Source organism: Branchiostoma belcheri, unplaced genomic scaffold (assembly GCF_001625305.1).
Source record: "Branchiostoma belcheri isolate BF01 breed outbred unplaced genomic scaffold, Haploidv18h27 scaffold41, whole genome shotgun sequence".
Classification (NCBI taxonomy): Eukaryota; Metazoa; Chordata; class Leptocardii; order Amphioxiformes; family Branchiostomatidae; genus Branchiostoma; species Branchiostoma belcheri.
This window is the reverse complement of record NW_017804032.1, coordinates 2,118,098-2,135,331: the sequence shown is the minus strand read 5'-3', so window position 1 is coordinate 2,135,331 and position 17,234 is coordinate 2,118,098. Positions and strand designations below refer to the sequence as shown.

General features: G+C 39.9%; 4 protein-coding genes across 5 annotated transcripts; 1 reads left to right on the top strand and 3 right to left on the bottom strand.

Annotated features, from left to right (window-relative positions):
- Positions 1-913: 913 nt before the first annotated feature.
- On the bottom strand, positions 914-5,002 carry LOC109477880 (bifunctional arginine demethylase and lysyl-hydroxylase JMJD6-like). Its single transcript, XM_019779334.1, has 6 exons — positions 4,332-5,002; positions 3,728-3,891; positions 3,227-3,327; positions 2,694-2,876; positions 2,101-2,298; positions 914-1,145 (listed from the first exon to the last, which is right to left on the bottom strand). The coding sequence occupies exons 1-6, from the start codon at positions 4,822-4,824 to the stop codon at positions 1,043-1,045; spliced, it is 1,242 nt and encodes a 413-aa protein (XP_019634893.1). The 5' UTR covers positions 4,825-5,002; the 3' UTR covers positions 914-1,042.
- Positions 5,003-6,462: 1,460 nt separating this feature from the next.
- On the bottom strand, positions 6,463-8,586 carry LOC109477870 (60S ribosomal protein L35a-like). Its single transcript, XM_019779321.1, has 5 exons — positions 8,498-8,586; positions 7,956-7,991; positions 7,582-7,734; positions 7,014-7,158; positions 6,463-6,529 (listed from the first exon to the last, which is right to left on the bottom strand). The coding sequence occupies exons 1-5, from the start codon at positions 8,569-8,571 to the stop codon at positions 6,506-6,508; spliced, it is 432 nt and encodes a 143-aa protein (XP_019634880.1). The 5' UTR covers positions 8,572-8,586; the 3' UTR covers positions 6,463-6,505.
- Positions 8,571-13,594, top strand: LOC109477869 (IQ domain-containing protein G-like). The gene is made up of 9 exons (XM_019779319.1): positions 8,571-8,674; positions 9,087-9,328; positions 9,966-10,216; positions 10,684-10,894; positions 11,377-11,538; positions 11,930-12,004; positions 12,111-12,242; positions 12,627-12,728; positions 13,166-13,594. The coding sequence occupies exons 2-9, from the start codon at positions 9,188-9,190 to the stop codon at positions 13,283-13,285; spliced, it is 1,194 nt and encodes a 397-aa protein (XP_019634878.1). The 5' UTR covers positions 8,571-8,674; positions 9,087-9,187; the 3' UTR covers positions 13,286-13,594.
- Positions 13,595-13,653: 59 nt separating this feature from the next.
- Positions 13,654-17,223, bottom strand: LOC109477868 (probable UDP-sugar transporter protein SLC35A5). Of its 2 annotated transcripts, XM_019779318.1 has the most exons (6): positions 16,994-17,223; positions 16,574-16,672; positions 16,274-16,407; positions 15,835-15,902; positions 15,441-15,648; positions 13,654-15,011 (listed from the first exon to the last, which is right to left on the bottom strand). In XM_019779318.1, the coding sequence occupies exons 1-6, from the start codon at positions 17,115-17,117 to the stop codon at positions 14,796-14,798; spliced, it is 849 nt and encodes a 282-aa protein (XP_019634877.1). In that variant the 5' UTR covers positions 17,118-17,223; the 3' UTR covers positions 13,654-14,795. The 2 variants fall into 2 exon arrangements, with proteins under 2 accessions (XP_019634877.1, XP_019634876.1); XM_019779317.1 differs by having other exon boundaries at positions 13,662-15,648.
- Between the last annotated feature and the right edge of the window lie 11 nt (positions 17,224-17,234).

Genomic DNA, 17,234 nt, shown 5'->3' with positions numbered 1-17,234 from the left:
TCTGTGTTGGTAGAAGTCATTATGAACAAGATTGAACTGTAATTGCCAACATAGTACTTGTAAGTTGTATGAGTCCAATTTTTTGTGTTGGCAATTACAGTTTAAAGGAGTACTAACCTCCAGAAGGAGGTGCTATATTTCGACAGGCATTTATTTTTGGTAGTGAAAAATGCATATTATTTTACAGTATATAATTAAATGCCCATTTTGCGCGCAAGTCTTAAAACGCATCGAATCCAGGTCAAACTCTCCAAATACCCTCAAAACTATCCCAGAATACACCACGCTACCCCATTGGTGTCTATGTTTTAAACAAAAAGTTACGTTACAGACCTCATTTCGGGGGCGATAAGAAAAATTCGTACCGTTTTGTGTTCTTTGGTATCTTACCAACCATTGCCCTTCTTGGTGTCCTTATCGCCCCTCATTTATGCCGCAAACATTGACGATGAAAAAAACGGCGTAATCTAGTTATCCTTTCCATAAGTGGCGTAATCTAATTATCTGTTCAAGTGATACTTACATGCAAATAAGTTGAGAAAATCAAAACACGCAGGATGAAACTAGCGCCCACTGCATTAGACATCCTGATATTATAGTATCCAAACCGCAGGTCAAGCAAAGTAAAGCAAGTAATTTCTCAATAATCAGCTTGTTAGTGTGCTTGTCTCCTACCGTTTTCGTCCAAAATATTTATGTTGACCTGAAGTGTATGAGTATTGCGTAAGCCAGAGTTCCCGGATGTATCAATTGTGGTTCAGCATGGGGGAAAATGATATTAATATGACTTTACAAACATGCGCCGATCAACTCGTACAAGCGAAATTATGTAAAATGTCGGTTAGTTATGTATTCATTGCAGCATGATGTATCGGAAAATAGCACTTCCTTCTGGAGGTTAGTACTCCTTTAATCTTGTTCATAAGCATAGAGTCCGTTTACAAGCTGTTTTGCAGTTTTCTACAGATCTGGTGCTGGTTGTCCAGTTGTCTGAGTAGATCGAAGTCATGGAAGTCATGTAGGACGATGGTTTGAGCCTGCGTCATCTCCTGGGACTGCCGGAGTGACTGTGGTGTTCTTTAGTCTCACACACGTCACGGGCGGTGTCCTCTCCGCAACCACACCGCCGCCGACTAACAGGCGACCTGCGGAAAACATTGTCCAGTGAAAACTTGTCAAAATACTATGTAAAAGTTTACACCCTTTTAGTTGACAAGAAAAGCTAGAGTTTGAATTTTAATTGAAGCTTAATTTGATACTGCATAGTTTACATTACACTAGTACTGTTTGTTACAAGGACTAACAAGAGAAAGAAAGAGTTGTTTTATTATACAAGGTTGATTTTACTAATTATATAACATGAACATGGATTTTACCAAGGCTTCATTGGTCCACTTTTCTGTTAAGAAATATTTTACAATACATAAGGGAAAAAAGAGAACCTTGTTGGCAAGATCAAGGTTGGTAAAATAGCTAGTCTATTGTGTAAGTGTAGCACATCAAAATGGTCACACAAAATTACCTGAAAACCAAGACAGACACCGCACAAAAATCGCTTTGCCACACTTTCAGTGAATGAATGCATGAATGAATGATAAATAGAAAATAGGTAAGTGAGTGACAGGAGATGAAAGGGATTCACACAAAGCAGCAGCAAATACAAAATGTAGACACAAACAATACAAACACATAGGACACAGTACTGTACATGTATATCACTGAAAAATACATGAACATAGTACAATACAATTTGCTTGGCTTCAAATGTATTATATGCTAGTGCAAGCTGATGTCTGCTTTATCCCAAGTTCTTATATTATTGCAAGTTGAATGTCTTCCTGTATAGGTCAAAGAGCCAATGAAATTACCTTCGCATATGGTCTGCTCTGTTAATTCTTACTAAACACATTAACATATATGGTGACAGGAGTCTAAATCCCTCCTGCTATAAAATTGCAACATGATGTAACCCAACACCAGTTACCATGGTCCCAGACATCTGGTTCAGGTCATTGACCTTATTTGCTTGGAGAGGAAGAGTAAGAAACTGAGCAAAAACAACATGTTGTCCTTTGGTAAATACACAAATGAGAGACCAACCTGGAGATGCGTCTCTGTCTCTTCCTGCTGTTCCCGCGCTCTTCCTCCGAGTCGCTGTCAGAAGAGGAGGATGAGACGGAGTCTGAGCTGGAGGAGCTGCTGTCGCTGGACGAGCTGTCCGACGCAAACCCCGTGTCCTTCTTCAGGTCCACGGCATCCGCAACTTCTGCCAGCTCTGGACGGTGCTGCTTCAGAGCTCTAGAGACACATGCAGATGAAACAAATAGGTGTGAGTAGAAACAGGAAAACCCCTGACTCCCAACATGCCGGGAATCGGTACAAGTCATATACATCAGGGCATTACAGCCATCCCTCAACAGAGATCAGGGGGGCACCACAGACTTTCTGCAACCTATGATCCACTGCTCACGGAGTCACGTGTGTTACCTGTGTGATGTCAAGGAAGCGGTGGATTGCTCATTCCTTGACAAAGACTGGAGTTGTACAGTCAAAACTTTGGGTTAGTCCAATTTTTTGTGTTGGCTATTGCAGTTCAAACTTGTTTCATAGGTTTGATTGTAGATGCTGTAGAAAATTCAAATACCACAAAGTAATCCAAGGTTATACCTTGGAAGGTTTAGACCCAAACCCACCTGTACCACTTCTTGCTGAGTTTGGGCCTGCCCCGGACAGTCTTGTGCCAGACGATGGGAAAGTTGGTGGGGCTACAGAAGTTCTGTGTGACTGCGATGGTTGTGTCCAGGTTCAGTACAACATGCCACCAGCCGCCCGGTACAAACACTGTGTCTCCTGGACCCTGTAGGATCTCCAGTGGTCTGGGAGAGGAGAAAAATCACCATCAGTAAATTAAACATTACAAATTCTATGTCAGTATTTGTCCCTCCTGACCTCCATATACAAGGGACAAAAAGAATTAGTGGATTTTTTCTACAGTGATTCCTGGCACTCTTGGTTGCTTCTTCTTGAAGCTGAGATTGAACACATTGTCAGCACTTTTCTTAGGTAACATTTCAATGCCGATTCTCATTTATGTACAACCTGTTACACACACTCACATTTATGTTAAGGATAACATGAACAGTACAGAAGCTGAAAGTCTTGAATGAGGGAATAGGACACTAGGAATGATTCTACAAAAAAAAATGTGTTATGATGTGTAACACACCTGTATTGTTGAGGCCATGTGGGTTGTTGAGTACGGGGGTAGACTTGCCTGAACCATGTGATGGCCTCATCTTGCTGCTTTCCACCTTCTTGGGATGACACCTGAATTGAAAATGGACACAAATGTATCTTAATTTCTTCAACAAAGGTAAGTACCTTAGTGTTTGTACATGTATTTGCATTCCTAACCAGTGGTACAAGTTACTACAAGCAGTATAAGAGCCTTTTGGCTAATAATTACTAGTACACAAAAGACATTACAATACAAGACATGGCTCAATGGTCCATGCCTACTGGTAGCTGTCAGAAAACATTATTTTTTACAACCTTTCCCTTTGAGAAGTTTGACATTTGCTTTCAGGAAAATAGTAAAAGGCTTGACAAAATTGGGCCATATCATGACAATAAAATCAATGTGTAAGCTGGTTCCTATCATCAAGGAGCATCATGTACTTAGTTAGAAAGCTCCTTGCAGCAAGGGTTGAAGTCGGTCCCAATTTACCTTGACAAGTTCTCGTGGTGCACTGGTAGGAAACAGACACCATCTCTTGTGTCCGACCACCAGGGCGTTCCACGCGCTCGTACCCAGAGGGTCAATGTGGATCCCGGTACCCGAGCGAGCTGGACCAATCACCATCCACCTGTAGGGAGGGCGTTTGGGTTCACCTGGAGAAACAACAGATTTGTTATTGTTTGGACAATATTATTGTGTTTTTTTGTTTCTTTCAATAACAAAGTTACTTTCCCCACAATGACATTGTGCTCACAAAGAATAATTCTAATACACATTTACCATTGTCCTTACCTAGTGATCTTTCTTTGCAATATACATGTAGTTAAGTAAAATATCATAAGCTGTATTAGAATCTTAAATTTTTTTTATTGATCAATTTAAACAACACAAATACATAATACAGAAATACGTCATAAATATCTTTTTTAATTAGCTAAATCTACATAATAATATAACTGTGTAAATTGTTATCTATACATCATATGCATGACATCTTTGTCCCTGAAACTCTAACTTCTAAGTACATGTATTATTATAAACGCGTAAAAAAGTTGATCACCAAGCAGATGGGTGATACGATTGTTGTCCCTACCTGCGTACTTGAACAAGTCATCACTGAAGAACGTAGGGACTTCATAGTCAGTCAGTAGTTTCTTTTTCTTGGTGTGTTCCCCAAAGCTGCTGTCAAAAATATACAGTGGACTGTCGTCTTTGTTAGTCTCGCAGTATTCTACGTAGTATTTCATCTTCATTTTGACGGAGTAGCCGTCATTGTCTTCTCCGCATTTGAACTTCTGGTTGCGATATTTCCGTTTCAGGCGGTCCAGTGTCCACTTCGCCTTGGCCCGCCAGTCATCCTGGGCGTGAGTCAGCACCACGGGTTTATACGGCCTCTCGAAGCGCTCGACAAACTCCTCGGCGGTCAGAGATCGGACGTCCACCCGCTCGACGTTGTCGTTGACCGTCTCGAAGGAAAGGTCGAACGTCTCGCTCAGGTTTTCCGACGACCATTCTCGGCTGCCTCTCAGCTCGGGCCTCGCCGCCTTCTTCGCCTCCCGAATCCGCTTCCGACTCCTGTGGTTCATTTCGACGAAGGAGCTTTTAGAGGCAGAGTTTTACTATTGCACGCGAGCAGACGGATTACGTTGTTGTTTACGATAAGAAATTATCCAGAACATGTCCAAGAAAAATATTTAGCAGTGCGCCGCCATCTTGATCTTCCTCTCACCACGTTTTCGCTCTCGTGCCCAGAACACGTTCAATAAATTTCAGTCTACGGTTATAAACATTGTCAAAATATTAATATAAAAGAATAGAATATGGTAAACATTTTAAATTATCATAATGAATCCGTAGTCACGTGTACATGAAGTATGTTAAGTACAAGTTTATTGCAATTCCTGGGTACGAGATTTAAGCCTCGCTTCTAAACCTCGCCTTGATGACGTCAGACCAAACGTGGCGCGAAATTTGAATGGTGTGTGCTGTACTCTATGTAACCCAAGCTCCGGGGGGCTCCCTACATAGTCCGCTTTTCGGGGGCCGGCTGGATGTTGGGCGGCCGGCAAAAGCGATTTAATCAGGCTAGCTGTACTCTACCAGACTCCAAATGTGTTGCTGAAAAATATCTTTAAAAAATACTGAGCAATACGCCAGAGGAGTTTAATAGCCGGCAGAAAGTTTCAACCATAAAACTGATACCAGACTGATGCCAGGCCTAGTACAAGCTAGCTCCTTGGCTGTAGTGTAGGGCAAATGTCATCAAGGGAATTTTACTATAGTATAGACACAGCTACATGCTTTGTACTCAATGTAGCACCCAAGATAATGTGATTAATGGTAGTAATTTGGATTGCCCTTGTTAGATAATTGACTCCTATTGATCCTGACCCTCTTTACAATTGATGGGTAATTTCACTTTCAATCAAGTGTTGTAGCAAGCTTTAGAGTACTCATCAATTACTTAATTTGTCAATGACAGCCGAAATTTTGCCCTCAATTTCTTTATGTATTCACTTCCTTCTGATACATGTAACTTCTATGAACCCTTTATAAATTCCTCATTTGGATGTCATGTTATTTATTATAAAAGGTAAAGATAGTTCCATAGCCTTTTTTGAGGCAGTAAGAGCAGTGGTAGCCTTACTAAACCGCACTCCTGGCAGACGCCCACCCCGAAGGTTACTGCCCCCCCCATGGGGCGGGGGTCATTAACCTCCGGCCGAGAGAGCTTGTGTAACACAGGCTAGAGCAGTGGGTTTCCAGGGTGCAAAGTGCCTTGCCGAAGCTCAGTAACATGGCAGGATTCTACCCAAGGACCTCTGGGTTTGTGACCCCACAAAGCAATTTAATCAGACAAATGGTGCATGCATGGTTTTATGCAGTTGGAATACTAGTGCACTGTTGTACCAGGGACAGTCTCCTCTTTCCTAGCATAGATGATACTTTGATGTATTAAGTTGCTGTGGCAAATTGGAAATATGGGTACTCCAAAGTAGTGTATTTACCTATTTATATATTATTTATATCATTATGTCTTTGTTACACTAATGGCCAAAGGCAGTTGGCAATTCTAAATGGGGGCCAACATGTATATATCTTTTAAACAATTGAATTGGTTTTATTGAGTCATGGTCATTTGTGACTTAAATACTAGTAAGGTAGGGATACATAACTACATACACATGTAGTAATAACACAATAAAACCAGAGACACACAGGAGTACTGTAGATACGTGTTTTGATTTTATTACACAGACTGTCTTCCTACACTCTTGATGGGTACATCATCTGAAACAAAAAAAGTAAATATTAGTTAGGACATGCCAATTCAATATGTAAATCTACATCACTTCTGTACATAATAATCGCCTACTTTAATATAAACTGCAGCAACAGTTTGGAAAAATTTTCTTTGCAAACAGTTCATTCATCTAGTTTTCTTTGAAATTACTGATTTGTAAACATACACTATTTGGATGAAAGCTTATCTGTGTTAGTAGAATCCATGGTTCTAGAGTTCAAGCTTTGTTCCAAGACAAGAAAGGAACTTGCCATAAATTTTCAGTCGATCTCTTCAACCTTCATCTTCCCACCACATTTGATGCACTCCTCACGTTATCACGCTTCCGACTTCTGGAGAGTCAGTGAGTGCATCACACATCTGACGAAGGTCGATGAGATCGACCAAAAATTTATGGTGAGTTCCTTTCTTGTGTTGGAACAAAGCTTGAAGTCTAAGTCTAGAAGTATAAACACTATCTCTCGTATTTACCACTCGGATACGATGTCCCATGGCCTTTGCTGGCAGATTTTTGCGGAACTTGGCCCTCACACCTCCACTGTTGCCATGGGGACGGGTGACCTTGCCCCAGATGACACGGATCTTACTGGGGGCTCCACCGGGTGTAGCTGTCTTCCTGTTTAGGTGGAAGAAAAAACAGACTTGTCAGACATCTTTTTCATCATTTCAGTAGTCAAGAAAAGAAAAAACATAATTCAATCGGGTCTTCATGTTATACAATACACCACTTATTTACTAGTTGTATAACATTGTAATATAGTTGGCAATTCATGGCAACTGAGTTTAGTCATCATGCAATACTTGGAGGTATGATTGCTGGAGGAAGATATACAGTAATACTAGTATATAAACTTTTACAATTCAAAGATCTGTTAGATGTCATGCAGTTAGGTTTCCAATTTGTACAGGGAACAAATGATGGTTAAGATGTAAGCTGGGAGTGGGAGGTACATTCATCATATCAAACCCAAAAGGACTGTGCAATGTTTTGTTCCTTTCTTAATCAGAACTATTCTACGAAGATGAAGGGTAACCTTACTTCTTTGCCTTGTAGACATAGGCACACCTCTTGCCCATGTAGAACTCTGTGTCCTTGCGGGAAGTCACCCCCTCGATTCTCAGAAGGGCGGTGTGCTCCCGCTGGTTACGCAGACCACGCTTGTAGCCAGTGAAGATGGCTTTGCTGTATAACCTGGCATTTTTAAACAACAAAATTATGACTAGCTTACGACATTTATGTTCATTTGCTCAGTAGTAACTACAAATTTTTACATGACACCATTTCTATATGCAACTGCTTGATTATAGACTATATAAATGAACTGTTTTATTTCAACTTTTAGTTCTTACTACGATTTACACAACATAATTAATGTTTTTTCATTGAATATCAGTGAGCAAAAACTTAGTTACCTTCCAGGCATGATGGCTACTCTGCCACCTTGTGATCTGAAAGGAGAATGAAGAGCCAATGTTGACTGACAATGTGTAGGCAGTAACGTACCTCATAGTGTTATGTCAAACTGTTGACATAAAATTATAAAATTTGCAAAAAAGTTGAAAGGCAACCCCTCCCCTTTGCCTTCCAAACACACTACATACGTATTTATGTGCATAAATAGTAGCAGATAAAGGTAACCCCGATCTGGCTAATTCTTTAAGGTACTATTTAATAGTCCCTTCGAAGCAACTGGAAAAGATTGGCTTGCAAAGAAACGTGTACTAGTAGTAGTAGATCTTTACACTCGATCATCCAGTCCTGAGGATGAAGTATGCCATGTCTCCGTTTAAAATCCGTCTTGAATCACATTGTTACGGTTATAATCGGGAGAAATAATCTGCATTCAAGTAAAACCAAACTATTAAGATTTTATTTGGTAAACATAGTTTTACAACAGCTGATGTATAACGTACAAATATCGGCAAAAAATATCTGTGTATTGAATTTTTCGTACCTTCCCCAGACAGCAAGATGGCGAAAAGGAAGTTGGAGGGATTGTGGGAAATGTCCTGACGTCACATCCTCCATGACGTTGCGTGGGGAACCAAGGTAAACAGATAGCGTATCCAGTGTGCAGTTCAGACGGACGCTCTGGTTTTCCGTGTTTTGTTGCATTTTCAGCGTCTAAAAGGTAGGTTTGACTTTGCCAACTACGCCAGCATATCGTGGGTAATTGTGTGCATCGTCACTGAGACTAAAGTGTTCTTTTGTGAGCTGTTTTCGAACGATTTTCTTGTGAACTGCAAAGGTAAAACTAAAAGGGGGAGGGCAACTTATTGTCATCTTAATCTTTATCGTATACTGCCAAAGTTTCGATTAGTTTGTCACGTATGTCTTTTCACATGTTCAACAGAAAGGTTCACATGGTAAGAGGATAGACTGTGCTACAAGGAACCCCGTGAACTAGTCGAAGTCTGTTGTCAACTTAATAAAACAAAGGGGGAGGGCCAATTACATGTTAGCTCTCTGTTGTCATGTCAATCTTTATTGTATACTTCAATTAATTTTAATTTGTCCTGTAATTGTTTGTGTATTTTCTACAGAATATTTCACATGGTTAGAGCATAGACTCTGCCACAAGCAACCTCAAGATCTAGCTAAAGACTATTGTCAACACACGTCATTCTGAGTGAACCCTCCCGCCATGGACCCAGACTCCATGGGCCTGGCCACGCCTGCTGACGTGCTGCAGGTGGCCACGGTGCTGGAGGACTGTGTGGACCAGCTGGTCGTGCTGGGGAAAATCATGCCGGTGTCGTACGAAGGGAGACCAGATGCTGACGAGGTATGGTGGAATCCTGCACACATTATTATAATATATTATAATATCATTATGTGATGTGATATAGCCTCTTCCACACCTTGGCACTCATGTTCTTATGTGTATTAAATTTGCTACACAACATTTTTTTCTCAAAACCCTTACATGACGACTTGAAATAGATACATGTAACATTATGTATACAATCCTATGATGGAGCATTGAACCAAGTGCCTAAGTGTCCTGTTTTCACTTAATGCTACAAGGAGTCTGACAGTGAAGATGAAGATGAGGTTGGTAAGAAATCCTGCATCCAAATGTAATTTCATGGTGTTCTGGAAAACCCTTAGAATAGCCAAGCCAGTTAATACAGGATTCGTGCGTAACCCTGCATATGGTTGAAAATTCCATCCACTCTTATATTAGTAGTATAAGTGTTGGTATAGATAAAAGTTAAACTTGCCCAGCTCTCTCTCTCAATGGTAGTACTAGTACTCTAATGACAGTTTGATTACCAGTAGTTTTCTTTTGGAACATCTAACTGAGAATGGCTCTATTGCACTTGGTGATAATGATTGCAGCCCTTAGCAATAATCCAAATACTTGTCATACATTCAGATGCAAATTAAAGTACTGATTGGTTTTATGTTCTCCATTACAGATAGTTGGAGATGAGATTGGGAGGATTGTGGACAGCCAGCGGCAGTTGGAGCAGCAGTTCTCCCAGCTGATGACTGCTCGACAGGACACCAAGGTATCAGGTGCGGTGGGGAAGATGGACCGCCTGATGCAGCTGGATCAGGACATCACAGCCGTATCAGGTGGCCTGAAGGGCAGCAACCAGTTCTTCACCCGCAGCCTGAAGCAGAGCCCACTGACATCTGACAACCTGGAGAAGATTCAGGCAGACAGGTGGGTGGGAAATAAGGGAGGGGGGCATTTTTCAGGAATTGTGCACATCAGGAATTCTTACTCTCCAATCAGAGGTTTGGGTTTTGGTTATTTTTGCCGTGCCGTAACAATAGTGACTTTTTAAGTAGGACGATAGTGTAGCAAAAATTACTGCCTTGATGTTGGTAACCTCAACATTACATGATTGCCAATGAGCAATCAGTAAAGCTACATGTTTTCTCAAATCAATTAATTGCAGGAGAGATCTAAATATCTAATTACATATTCTAAATTATTGTATACAAATTTTTAACAATGTTTTCAAGTACATAATGTATGACTATACATTTTTGTAGTTCAGATGCTTAACTTCAGAACAGTTTCTCAGGGAAACCTTAGTATAATACCATTATACATGTCCAGTGCACATGCTTGCTGCATTTTCCATACAAACAAACTACATTGTACTGTACTTTGTTTCACTGCAGGGCCTTTGTAGAGTCAGTGATGGTGGAAGCCCAGTCAGAGCTGGCGGTATCGGGGACGTTCCTGTCCCTGCTCCAGTCTGTTCTGTCGGAGCGAGAGAAAAAGGCAAACCTACAGCAGACCATCCTGAGGGAGGAGGAGGGGCGCAAGAGGATCAAACAGCTACAGAGGCTGAAACTGGAGGTCAGGAAGGAGAAGGAAGTCGAGATACAGGTGAGATACTCATAGATTTTGTATCAGGTGAAACTACTGTTTTACTTTTTAGCCACCGTGTCTTTCAGTCATTTCACGGAATTTTGCAACTCGTAACAGACAAAAATTTTGCCCCATTCATCATTTTTGATGGACAAAAACTTGGCGTATAAAGAGACGTCATTAAACTGAGCTTAGTTTACCAGCAAAAAAATTAGCCATTTGGCAACAAATTTGTATTGTATGGGGTTAGACAGCAGGAAGGTTAACAATTCAAGGTATTGAAGACATTTTAATGAGGCTGGACATAGGTCAAAGCCATAATCTTTTGCTTCTTAGAATGAGAATGATAGCCCATCTAAAATTGGCCATTTGGCACCAGATTTGTATTGTTTGTGGTGTTCCACAGCAGGGATTAGGTGAATTCAGTGGCTTGAAGACATTTCAATGTCGATATGGCAAGACATAAGTCTAAGACAACATCATCTTTTATTTCCCTACAGAATCGGAATGAGATGATAGCCCATCTGAAGGACCAGCTCCAGGAGATGAAGGCTAAGACTAACATGGAGGGGAAGTATGTGAAGAAGAACGCTGAAGTTCAGGTGTTCCAGACACAGAAGCGCTGTAACATGTCCGAGCAGGCCCTCAGAGAAGAACTCGAGGTATAGGAACTTTTCTGTCCAACAAATTTGAATGTCGATGAAGGTTCTTTATTAATAAACCAGAGGTTTTCATATCTATTGTTTGGTGACCATCTGCTCCAGGGGCCCTTTTTCACTGAAACATTAAATATGAAAAACCACTGGTTGAATAAAGAACCTTCTTATACAGTACTACATGTAACAGTATCGTGCCAACCTGATGAAAGTATTGCCAGAGATTTGAATGTGCTAACTGTCAATCAATCAATCAATGGTTTATTGTGGGGACACAACCATACAGTGGCAGCTTTTTGGTTGAATTATGAGTCAAATGAGTTTCACTTGGAAGAAACTTTTTCAGCTGTCTTTTGACATATTATGTCTTCCTTACAACTTTTACTTCTTTTCACAGGCGCTGAAGGTAAAGATCGATGAGGAAGTGAGAGTAAATGGAGAAATCGAATCCTTCCTGAAAACACATCAGAGGGTAAGTAATATGGCACAAAATTTGCACTATCATTTTCCAAACCGTTAAAAAAGTTCTTGGAATTAAAAAGATGTGCATGACTCCATGGTTCTATTCCTTTGTGTAGGAACTTGAGGAGAAGGTTGAGTATTGGATGGAGAAGTATGACAAAGATGTGGATGCCAAGCAGCATGAACTGGATGTACTGAAGGCGTCCAAGGCTCAGGACCTAGCCAGGCTACAGGAGCTGACCAAACTGGTAAGTTAGCCAGTCAGTACTTAGAGTTAATGATAACCTTGTACTAGCCTCTACCAGACTTCGGCAAGCATCTGGAAAGAGTAGAAATAGACAGATAACATGCCATGGGAGAACAGTTTGCCACTCTTGAACTGTTCTCTTAGCTCAGACCAACTGGCATATCACCAGACTATTTGGCAAATTTTTACTCTTTCCAGCTACTTCTCAAAGCTTGGTAGAGTCTCAACTTGTACAGCTATTCTGCGGTCAGCTACTGCTAGCATAATGATTGCAATGTGTATTACTTAGCTTATAGTTGGTGTATGTAAGTTGGCAATAATGCTAGTTTTATTCAATTGAGACATTTGCACGACCACACAACTAAAAAAAAACTCTCTCCCCCAGTATGCGGAATATGAACAGGTGGTTGTAGAAGACAGGATTGAGAAAGAGAAGGCCAGGAGAAAGGCAGAACAGGAAGCTATCGAGCTCCAGTGTGCCATTAAGGTTAGTACAGCGACTGTGGGGATGTTTCATTTTGATCATTTTTGTGCAATGAAACTAGATAGTTACAACATACATGTATTTCTGCATTTTTGCAGTTATATAGGTTCACTTTGTTATTTGCATCAGGTTGAATGTGAAGTCTGTAAATATCGTATTTTTGCCAATATATATGTGGATCTTTTTAGGAGGGAATATATTATGCATGTAGAAAGCATTACATGTAATCTCTCAGATTAAGCTTATAGGGCCTTAATCTAAGTTTAAAAATGTTTAGGAAAATGTCTGAAAATGGCAAAAAAATTGTAACAATTTAAAGTACAATGTATTGATTTTGGTTTCACCAATCTACATGTAGTTTGTGCTTTGTACAGCATTATTGCAAACATTAATTTTGTGACTCACAATAATGTGAAAAACCTCCCATGTTCTATCTGCAGCTCCAGTCCTGGTGGAGGGGAGTCATGGTACGCAAGGGTCTCGGTCCTTACAAGAAGGGCAAGAAAGGGAAGAAGGGCAAAAAGAAGTCTGGGAAGAAGGGCAAGAAGAAGAAGAAGTGAACCATGTATCTCAAGAGTCTACAAAAGGTCTATCTAATTCGTAAAATAAAAGATTTTCTTTCTTTTAATGATTAATGACAAAGTGTTGACTGTTATTCTGAACCTACACAGTGAAAAGGCGTGTATTTTTACAGATATTGTTTTATGGAATATAACATTATATATAATTCAGTTCTTATATCTTTACAACTGGAAAACCTTCTCACACACAATTTTTGTGTGTTTCTATACTGGTGTTTCTCACTGATCTATTGTAAAAAGTTGTACATACTTTTTTCGTCATGAATAAATAAAACATACATCACAAAGTGTTTGATTTACGTGTTGCTGTTGATCATTTGCAGTGGTCCACAATTCACTGTATTTAAAACTTCTATTTAAAGTACACACAGCTTCCACAAGGGGTAATATACTAGTATATCAAGTGAATGGCAAGGACTACAGAAACATACACAAGTTTTACAATGTACTATACTGTGTTCCTGTCTAACTGTCCTGAATCCAAAAGTACAAGTTTTGACCATATAAAAATTATACATCATCTAGCATTCATATGCTAAGCTAACATGGCCTACTCATACTACTCATAATTTCCTTACGAAAACCAGAGAGAATCAGATACGATGTTTTAATCCGCTGATTTCAATACCACAGTCAATTAAGCTCGTGTGTTGCGCTGAAGGGCAGTTATACCGGCTATACCGATACAGATATCAACATCAGAATTGAGTCCAACGTCCACACCAAACAAATAGCTTCCTTCATTGGCACAAGTGCATGCATTAGTAAGGCAAAAGCAAGTCATAAAACATTTGTACATCTTTTATATACACTTGCTTAAAACTTACTGACCACTGTGTATAATTTTGAAAGAACTAACAAACACACAAAGGAAAAAGGCAGATTTTCAAACTTTAAATTAAATATGGCACTACTTTAATTTGTATATTCATGATTGTTGAAGACTCATGCTTTATGATTGTTAAAGATCATGATTTTTAGAGACTCAATTTGCTACAGATCACATGAATATATACAATTGTCTTCATTGCATGGTTCATGTATGTGCTTTCACCTGAGAAAGAACCATAGGCTCTATAGCACTTCAAAATATCCCAGAATTTTTAAAATACACCTTTTGTAAGGCACATTTTGTTGTTTAGTTACTGTAGATTTTATTATAAAAAGCTTGGTTTCAGGATTATTTCTTGCAAATATCTATATAAATCAGCCACAAGCAGGCTGGCAAAATATATTTACTGATACATGTCATTGCCAAATTATACATGGTATCAATTGGCAGTCAATTTAACTCTTCAAATTTTCTCCACTATAGGAAATGTAAATAGTTGGATTAAATTACCAAAGGGCAAAATTTCCCATCCACTCTCATGGGCTCTCTGAACTCATTTACACAAAAAATAATTATTATTCCCAAGCAACCTCCCTTCAAGGGTTACTGGCTGTTGAATAATTTGATGATTTTTTAAAAATTTGTTAAGTTTCAGTCTCAGATTTCTTCTTCTGTCTCTTCATCAGAAGTTTTACTGGCACTGTTGTGCCTCTGTCTGGGGAGAAGTTCTATTGCTTCTGGCCTGCTTCTCTCTTCCTGATCATGAGTCCTTACCAGTGAGGCACTGTGCTTCGGTTTGTTGTTATTAGTTTTCACCCGGCCTGCATTGTAGATGAAAACCGCTAGGAGGACGATAGGCGCTGTCAGGAAGAACTGCAGCGTTGGCACAAAGTGGAAGAGGTAAATAGAAGAGGTGATTACAATCACCGTGGTGACCTGCGCACCCAACACGTGAAACATGTTATCCCTGAACTTCAGAATAATGGACACCGTGAGTCCAAATAACACATAGTCGAAGAGTAGGGCAACAGAATAACTGTTATGCCCATAGAAGAAGCCACATTCAAACAGCCGCCTTCTGTAGCTAGGTATTATCAGGGGGGTGATGCCGTTAAATAGAACGCCAAACATGTACAGCTTGCTGTTCTGGATGAAGATGCTTTCCTGCAAGCCGTCTCCTTCCTTGAAGATTTTTTCATTGTAAATGTTTGCAGAGGAGGCAATGAAACATTGAACTATCACGAAAAGGTGGCCCATGTTTAGGGAAAAAGGTAAGTTTGTGCTTGGGGCGTGGTGGTCCACCTGAGTTTCGTTACTGATGAGGTTCTGTTGTTGGACCATACAAATCTGGTCGTGGTGGTTGAGACTGGACACGACGACGTGGTCAATGGCCTGAGGTTTCTGGACAGTACTGGACTCTGGCCCCACGTTGTGACTCTGACTGGACAGGGAGACAATAGCCAGGAACAGGATAGCCAGGGATGCCCACTGAATAGATGTAAGGACCCTCCTGCAATAAAAGGAATAACTGGTTAACAATAAAAAAATAAAGTATCATACATTTTGTGTTCCTGTGATATTTCACGTTATTCTAGTTATACGAAATTGTTTGATATTTGAGGTAGATGTTTGTACATTGTATGTAACAATTTTTGAGAAACACAACAGTAACATTGAGCTGTACAGATGTACTCACTTCAGTACTAGTCGGAACAGCAGAGATGTGGTGATGATGACAAAGTTGGATAGCAGAACTGCCATTGCCTGCAAAACAAACAATGTTTCATGCATGTTTTTCAATGTGTGGATATGGGACACATGCCTAAAATATACAATAGACAAAAGGAATGACAGAAATATGCATTGCTTGTTTAATATCAATCTAGCTACTAGTATTTATTGGTGGTACCAAAAATAAGGGGAGTCCTTGGGTAGCTTTTGTTGGGACTGTTTCAAAATTAATGCTTCAAGTATAAAATGATGACAGAAAGGCACTACAGTACTACTAGTAGGAAATGGCAGTAAATGTCAATATAAGACAGATTTCCTCATCCAGAATATTTTTTGTTTTGCTGCCAAGGAACTGCATTGGATGCCTTTAATGTATAGACCAAAGAGATACATATGGTACTCACAGGATGGAAATATGTTATGATGTAGAACTGCATGAGGTTGTCCAGAAAGTACAGCAGACCAGGCACTGCCCAGCGTAGCAGGCTCAACACCTCATGTCTCGTGATTACAAATTTGTCCTTAAACGAACCCTCCTCTGAAAAAGCAAGGGGAGGGGACAGGAATTTAATTCATACAGGGCAAATAGGTGACAAAAACAGTTACATCTGAATTTTGAAAGAACACAGCATAATTAAGGTAAAAAAATTAACCAAGGAAATAAGTTTATTTTGATGCAGGTGTGACCAGTCTTGCTTTAATACCTGTGTACTTGACCCATATAGCGATGGTCCCACACACAAATAGTTTCAGTAGCTCTGCACACACACTCACTGTCACTGGTAAATAGTCATATCCTCCATCTGAAATAGCACAATGTATTAAACAATGATAAAATGGTTTACATGTATTACCTTAAGTTAAGTATCAATATTTTTTTAGTGAATCTTAGAGTTATAGGCCATCCAAAATCAATCAATTGGTTCTTATAATACTATATTTTTCCTGTCAGAATTGCAAAAAAATCAGGTTCTGAATTACTGTTTCCAGGAATCATCAAATCAAATTGGTGTGGCCAAAAGATTATAATTACTAGTAATACTACTGTAGTAATAATAGTTTGAGGCCATGTTGCTGTTCTTGTTTGTTTAATATAAAGTACTTTAAATAATTAATATACTCACGGTCGTTCTCCGAGAATTTCATGAGCAGAATCTTCAGCACACCAAGTGTAATAAACCAGGCTCCCAGCAGAACAGTCGTGACCGTGTCACGCTGAGGACGGAGTTCTGACAGGAATGGCTTCATCTCTGATTCGGAAGTCGCTCTTCTCACCAAAGTGTCAAACTTAGTTAATGAAGCTTGGCCATTGTCTGATGACCTCAAATACCGGTACTGGGCGGTAGCTCAAAATGTGCTGTGGGG

What these genes read in the sequence shown, in the direction of transcription:
- LOC109477880 (XM_019779334.1), bottom strand. Translation starts at nt 4,824, where the DNA reads ATGAACCACAGGAGTCGGAAGCGGATTCGGGAGGCGAAGAAGGCGGCG. An exon ending in ACATGGCCTCAACAATACAG is followed by an intron (nt 2,877 to 3,226) that starts GTGTGTTACACA and finishes CTCCTCTCCCAG; the next exon opens with ACCACTGGAGATCCTACAGG. An exon ending in CTCAGCAAGAAGTGGTACAG is followed by an intron (nt 2,299 to 2,693) that starts GTGGGTTTGGGT and finishes ATGTGTCTCTAG; the next exon opens with AGCTCTGAAGCAGCACCGTC.
- LOC109477870 (XM_019779321.1), bottom strand. Translation starts at nt 8,571, where the DNA reads ATGGAGGATGTGACGTCAGGACATTTCCCACAATCCCTCCAACTTCCT. An exon ending in CATCTTGCTGTCTGGGGAAG is followed by an intron (nt 7,992 to 8,497) that starts GTACGAAAAATT and finishes TTCTCCTTTCAG; the next exon opens with ATCACAAGGTGGCAGAGTAG. An exon ending in TATGTCTACAAGGCAAAGAA is followed by an intron (nt 7,159 to 7,581) that starts GTAAGGTTACCC and finishes CCACCTAAACAG; the next exon opens with GAAGACAGCTACACCCGGTG.
- LOC109477869 (XM_019779319.1), top strand. Translation starts at nt 9,188, where the DNA reads ATGGACCCAGACTCCATGGGCCTGGCCACGCCTGCTGACGTGCTGCAG. An exon ending in GGAGACCAGATGCTGACGAG is followed by an intron (nt 9,329 to 9,965) that starts GTATGGTGGAAT and finishes TCTCCATTACAG; the next exon opens with ATAGTTGGAGATGAGATTGG. An exon ending in TACAGGAGCTGACCAAACTG is followed by an intron (nt 12,243 to 12,626) that starts GTAAGTTAGCCA and finishes TCTCTCCCCCAG; the next exon opens with TATGCGGAATATGAACAGGT.
- LOC109477868 (XM_019779317.1), bottom strand. Translation starts at nt 17,117, where the DNA reads ATGAAGCCATTCCTGTCAGAACTCCGTCCTCAGCGTGACACGGTCACG. An exon ending in GAAATTCTCGGAGAACGACC is followed by an intron (nt 16,673 to 16,993) that starts GTGAGTATATTA and finishes GTGCTATTTCAG; the next exon opens with ATGGAGGATATGACTATTTA. An exon ending in TATATGGGTCAAGTACACAG is followed by an intron (nt 16,408 to 16,573) that starts GTATTAAAGCAA and finishes TTGCTTTTTCAG; the next exon opens with AGGAGGGTTCGTTTAAGGAC.